Below are 6,040 nucleotides of genomic sequence, written 5' to 3' on the forward strand. Positions count from 1 at the left end.
TGCAGGGCCATATAGGGGCCCATGTAAGCTCTGTAGGGGTCTATAAACCCCCCACCCAGGCCATATGTCCTCTATAGGGGTCTATATGAGTGTCCCCCCACCACCACCACCACACAGGCTGTACGGGGACGCTGTGTAGGGGCATATATGGTCATGCCCCCCGCACCGTGCAGGCTGTGTATACATCTCTATATATACATATATGTATGTATAGTGTGTATAGGGGCTCCCCCTGCAAGCAGTATAGGGCGTACTGGAAGGGTATGAGTCCGTATAGGGTGCATATAGGGGTGTGCGGGTGTGTATAGGGGTGCACAGGGGGTGCATGGGTGTCTGTAGGGCTGTATGGGTGTCTATAGGGGCACGCAAGAGGTACAGGTGTGTATAGGGGCACGTGGGTCTATATAGGGGTGTGGGCATGTCCATAGTGGTGGGTGGGTGTGTATAGGGGTGCACAGCTGCTTATGGAGGGCTTGGTGCCTATAGGAGGGCTGAGGGTCTATAGGGGTGTGGGGTGTATATAGAGGTGCAAGGGGTGTGTATAGGGGCACACGGGGGTATGGGTGTCTATAGAGGTGGGTGGTGTCTATGGAGGTAGGGGTGTCTGGGGGGGTGTCTATAGGGGTGCATATAGGGGTGGCTGGGTGGCTGTAGGGGGTATGTGTATTCATAGGTGTGGGTGGGGGTCTGTAGAGAGTATGGGTGTCTATATATACAGGCGGGCGTATATAGGAGTGCAGAGGGATGTGTGGGTGTGTATAGGGGTGTCTATAGGGAGTATGGGTGCCTATAGAGGTGCATGTGTGTCTATAGGGGGTATGGCTGCCAGTAGGGGTACATGAGTGGCCAGAGGGTCGGGTGGGTGCCTATAAGGGGTGTGGGTATCTATAGGGGTGCGGGTGACTATAGAGGGCGAAAGGGTGTTTATAGGAATGCATGGGTATCTATAGGGTGTATGGCTGCCTGTAGAGGGTATGGGTGTATACAGGTGTGCTCGAGTGTATATATAGGGGTGTACACAGGGCTGCATGGGTGTCTATAGGGGTTCACGGGCGTGTACGGAGCCACATAGGTGCCTGTCTATAGGGGTGAGGGTGTCTATAGGGGTGAGGGTGTCTATAGGGGCTAGGAGTGCCTACAGAGGTGCGTGGGTGTCTATAGGGATGCTCAGGGGTACACGGGTGTCTATAGGGACTGCGGTGTCCATAAGCGGTGGGGTGCCTATGTAGGGGCCGGACCCACCCTCCCCCGGGCTCTCCGGGGCCGGGAACAGGCTCCGCCCGGAGCGGTGTTACCGCCGGACCGGACCGGGCCGCTTCCGGGGCCACTTCCGGTACCGGGGCCTGTGTCCGGGCCTGTGTCGGGGCCGCGGCCGGGATGCGGCTGCTACCGGCGCTGCGGCTGCGGCTCCGTCCCGGGGCGAGCGGTGCGGCGGGGCCGGGGCCCGGGCCCGGGTACCAGCAGGGGCAGCGCCCGGGGCCGCGCACCCGCGAGTACTTCTACTACCTCGACCACCAGGGACAGGTACCGGGACCGGGGGCTCCGCGGGACCCCCGGCCTTCCCCGGGGCTCGGTGGGACGAGGAGTCCTTGGCGGGGGACGAGGACGGCGGTACCGGGGGCGGAGGGGGAGCAGCGGATCCCAGGTGGATCCCAGCCAGATCCCAGACCGGCCCCAGGTGGATCCTGGACAGACCGTGGACGGATCCTGGATAGATCCCAAACAAATCCCAGATGGATCCCGGACGGATCCCCAAAAGACCCCAAACAAACCCCGGACAGACCCCAAATAGATCCCACATGGATCCAGGACAAAGCCCAGTCGGATCCCAAACAGATCCCAAATAGATCCCACATGGAGCCAAGGCAGATCCCAGACGGATTCTGACAGACCCCAGACAGACCCTGGATGGATCCCAAACAGATCCTGGACAAACCCCAAAAGATCCAAGACAGATCCCAGACAGACCCCAAAGAGACCCTAAATGGACTCAGGACAGACCCCCGCCAGATCCTGGATGGATCCCAAAAGGATCCTGGCCAGATCCTGGACCTGCCGAGGGCTTCGAGGTTTTGAGGCTTTTTCCTGCTTTTCCGTAGCTTTTCCTGGATGACACCAAGGTCAAGAATTTCATCACCTGCTTCAAAGGTACCGAAACCCCCCAAAAACCCCCCAAAACCGCTGCCCTCACCAGCAGAGCTCCCCCCTTCCCCCCCATCATCCTTAATTGGTGTCCAATCCTTAATGAGGATCTGATCCTTAATTGGCATCTCAGCCTTAATTAGGGTCCAAGCCTTACCAGAGGGGCTGAGCCCTTGGCAGCGGTGGGAGGGATGGGGGGACACCCCCCACTCCAGCACCTTTGCGGGTGGCAAAGCAGCCGCCAGGCGCTATTTGCATATTAATTACCTTATTAATTAAGCAAATCCCGCTATTAATAACTCCAGTTAGCGCTTCCCAGCACGGTAAATTCCTCTCAAACCGACTGCTCCTCCCTCCGCCAACCCCCTTCTCTCCTCAAAATGGAGTCCTATTAACGAGCAACCCCCTACCCCATGGCTAATTATGCCCCCCCGGGGGTTAATTACGGGGGAGCAGTGAGCTGACGTCCATCTGTCTGTCCGTCCATCCCGGCAGATGTAGGATTTCTCACCTTCTTCTTCAAGCAGCTGGAACCGAACCGGAGCGGCCGTTACGAAGCCGAATTCCCTTTCCTCTCGCCTTGCGGTCGAGAACGGAATTTTCTCCGTTGTGACGATCGTCCCATCGTCTTCACCCAACTCCTGCCAGGCTCCGGCGAGAGCCGGCTCCTCTCCTACTGCGGCGGCGGCGAACGCCTCGTCGTGCCGTTCCAACCGGAGAATCTGCTGGTCTTACCAGAAAACGGGCGGCTCTATCACCCGGCACCGGCGAAGGCGGGAGGCGTTGGCTTGGTACGCTCGGCGCTGGCTTTCGAGTGGAGTCCCTGCTTCGAGTACGAGCGGGGGCCGACGCAGCCCCCCACTCATTTTATCTGGGAAGGGCGGCGCTACCGGCTCACCGAGGAACTGCTCCCGCTGCTTCGTGCCGGCGGACCGGGCTGCGCCGGTGAACCTCCGGCTGTCCCCGTCACCCCCACGCCAACGGGATGCGGCTGAACGGGGACACCCCCCCTGCTGACCGTCCCCATCGCCCCCACGCCGATGGGGAAAACGGGTGGCAGAGCCCAACGCCGGCTCACCGCGGCGGGGCGGGTGCTGCCGCGGCAACCGGGACCCCCCATTAACCTGGGAAAAATAAAATAAAAGAGTTTAAACCGCGGGGCCGAGCTGTGCCGTTTCGGAGGCGCCCCGCACCCCCTCGGGACTCGGGGTACAGCGGGGCACTGCGGGGACCAAGTGTGGCGTTATTGTAGGGTCTGCCTGTAAACAGCGCCGCCGTTACAGTATCTGCCGTAAGCTCGACACCTGCCGAGCGGCAGCAATTTATTAACCAATCTCCCGGTGGTAATTAATCAGCTAAGGAGGGCCTGGACGCCGCTCTGCCCGTAGCCGGCACGCCATCCCGGTGACACCGGCTCCCCTCAGCCGATGGTGGTGGCACGGTGACAGCAAAAGGGAGAAGGAGCCGGAGGAGCACCGGGATGAGGAGGAAACACCAAATTTTGGGAGGAAGGAGGGGTTGCGGCACAGCGGTGAGGCCGCAGTGGTTCACCGGGTGCCGCAGGGCGGGACGAGGGCTCCAAGCTTCGCCCGAGCTACAAGGCGAAGTAGTCGAGGGCACCGTGCTGGCAGAGGCTGGCGGTCCAGACGGTGTCAGTTCTGCCGGAGCTCACCAGCATCCGGCACAGCTCAGTGTTTACCGCAGCGAAACGTTCCTCGTCCACTGCGTCCTCGAAGAGGCCACCGGAGGCGGAGAGCGACTGGGGCGGCTCCCGGCTGTAGCAGTCCACGGGGTACGGGTAGACAACCAGGCGTAAATCCGGGAGAACCACGGTTTTCCGTAACAAGGTCTTGAGTCCCGGCGTGGAGAGGGGGTTGCCGAAAAGTCCCAGGCAACGGAGATGGGAGCACCGGCAGAGCACCGGCAGCAGTGCCTCCATCCGGGCGTCCGTCAGCCGGCACTCCATGAGCTCCAGGTGGAGGAGAGAGGCCGAAGTCTCTGCCAGGAGCTGCCGGAGGGGTTGGAGAAGGTTGTCGGAGAAATCGTGGCCGCTCAGGTCCAACTTCCGCAGCGCCGGAGCATGGAGGCTTTGGGAAAGGAAGGCGAGGTCGCCAGGAAGGAGGTAGCAGAAGGCCAGCTCCAGGCTTTCCAGGGGAGCCTGCAGGTCGCTGCCGGGAAGGGGAGAGCGAGCCGTGAGCCCCCCGAAGCCGTCACCGGGCAGAGGGAGCTGCCGCCAGATTAAACCGGATCTTCAATCTTTGACTGATGGGGCGGGGATGGTTCCCGCGTTCCCAGAAGAACCGCGCCAGGGAACGGCGGCGAACCCAAGCCCCAACACGCAAACCGAGACCCTTGGATTCCCCGCGCCGGGGCACGAAAAGGGCAGGTTGGGGACCTGCTCCACCAGGAACTTACCCGAGAAGTTGCCTCAGTTTCCCTGAAAGCCTGGAGGAATCCAGGTTGAGCTCCTTGAGGCAGGACAACCTCCCCAGCTGCGCGGCGAGGCGCCGGAGGCCGGCATCCGTCCCCGCCGCGAGGCGCCGCACATCAACATTGCTATAGGGCAGCTTGAGGCTGAGGAGATCGGTGAATCTGGCGAGGTGCGGCAAAACCACGCAGAGACCGGCCAGCCCCAGGTTGTTGAAGCGCAGATCCACCCGTCGCACGCCAGCAGGTTCCAGGGACTGCAGCAAACTCACGGTGCTGGCGACCGAGAGCTCCTCGGCGTGGAAATCCCGGCACTTGAGGCGCAAAGGGCCGGCGGCGCCGGTTTGCAAGGCGTCACGCAGGACGCCGTAAGAGGTGCCGTTGACAAAGAGATCGGCGCGGACCTCCACGCCAACGGGTTGCGGGGCCGCCGAGGCACCGGAGGGACCTTTACGCCGCTTGGAGCTGCGTTTTAAGCATTCGCTTTGGTGTTTGGAGACCTCGATGCAGGCTTTGGCTAACGCCACCGTGCCGGACCACAGGCTCATCCCCTCCGGGCCGCGGGCGGTGTCATCATCCTGGAGACCCGTCATGTCCAGCACCCGCAGGCGGCACCGACTCTCGCTGGGCGAAGACAAGAAACCGGTGAAGAAACAAGCGGGGAAACCGTGGCCAACACACTCCCAGCCCCGAGGCGGGGTGAGGGTCACGGTCCCGCTTTCCTACCACGTTACCGACGCGCTAAATGAGCCCGGCGCCAGCCCGTGGCTTCTTCCTCCACCGTGGCCAGAACTCGCAGCCCCAGGACGAGCATCGTCACCTCCATCTCCCCCGGGAGGAAGAAAATGGTTCCTGCTCATCCCGGGGGGGCGGAATTTGGCATCCCGAAACCCACCTCGTGCCGCAGCAGGACTCCTCCAGCGCCCGGCGGAGATGTGCCACGACGGCCAGGATGACGGCCTGGACGCATAACTTGCTGGGTTTCTCCCCGAGGAGAGGGTGACGGCCGCGGTGACGGCTGCGGTGACGGCCGCAGTGACCCAACAACCGCTGAAAGCTGAGGACGGGGAAGGGCCACGTCCCTACCAGGTCCCGTAGCGCCAACGTCCGCCCGTCCAGGAAGGCGGCTTGGAAGAGGACAGGGTAGAGCTCGGCAGGGAGGAGGGCGAGGGCGCGGCGGGCGCCGGGGTGGTGGCTCACCAGCCGGCGGGCGCAGAGGAAGACGAGGGAGTGCATGGCGGCTGGCGCCGAGGGGCTGCGGGCAGGACACACAGGCAGCAGGTGAGGTTAGCGGGGGAACGTCGGGACCTCCCAGCCGGCCCCCACACTACCGGGGGTCGTGGGGGGCGGAACGTGGCCCCACGGGTCTGGCAGCGAGGGGCTCACCCCACGGCGTAGGAGCAGCCCCATGGCACCCCCTAACACCCCCCCATCCCCCAAAAGGCACCCCATGGCAGGAGGCTAGAGCCTC

The 6,040-nt window shown here is 62.6% G+C and overlaps 2 protein-coding genes across 2 annotated transcripts; one reads left to right on the forward strand and one right to left on the reverse strand.

Moving 5' to 3' along the window:
• Positions 1-1,326: 1,326 nt before the first annotated feature.
• LOC309416525 (UPF0598 protein C8orf82 homolog) lies at positions 1,327-3,329 on the forward strand. The gene is made up of 3 exons (XM_082016068.1): positions 1,327-1,524; positions 2,100-2,148; positions 2,638-3,329. The coding sequence occupies exons 1-3, from the start codon at positions 1,378-1,380 to the stop codon at positions 3,135-3,137; spliced, it is 696 nt and encodes a 231-aa protein (XP_081872194.1). The 5' UTR covers positions 1,327-1,377; the 3' UTR covers positions 3,138-3,329.
• A 407-nt stretch (positions 3,330-3,736) lies between these two features.
• Positions 3,737-5,805, reverse strand: LRRC14 (leucine rich repeat containing 14; the record flags this gene model as incomplete). The annotated part of the gene is made up of 3 exons (XM_082016069.1): positions 3,737-4,310; positions 4,558-5,193; positions 5,465-5,805. The coding sequence occupies 3 exons, from the start codon at positions 5,803-5,805 to the stop codon at positions 3,737-3,739; spliced, it is 1,551 nt and encodes a 516-aa protein (XP_081872195.1).
• Positions 5,806-6,040: the final 235 nt, after the last annotated feature.

Source organism: Phaethon aethereus (genome assembly GCF_964289735.1).
Source record: "Phaethon aethereus genome assembly, contig: HAP1_SCAFFOLD_707, whole genome shotgun sequence".
In the NCBI taxonomy this organism is placed as follows: Eukaryota; Metazoa; Chordata; class Aves; order Phaethontiformes; family Phaethontidae; genus Phaethon; species Phaethon aethereus.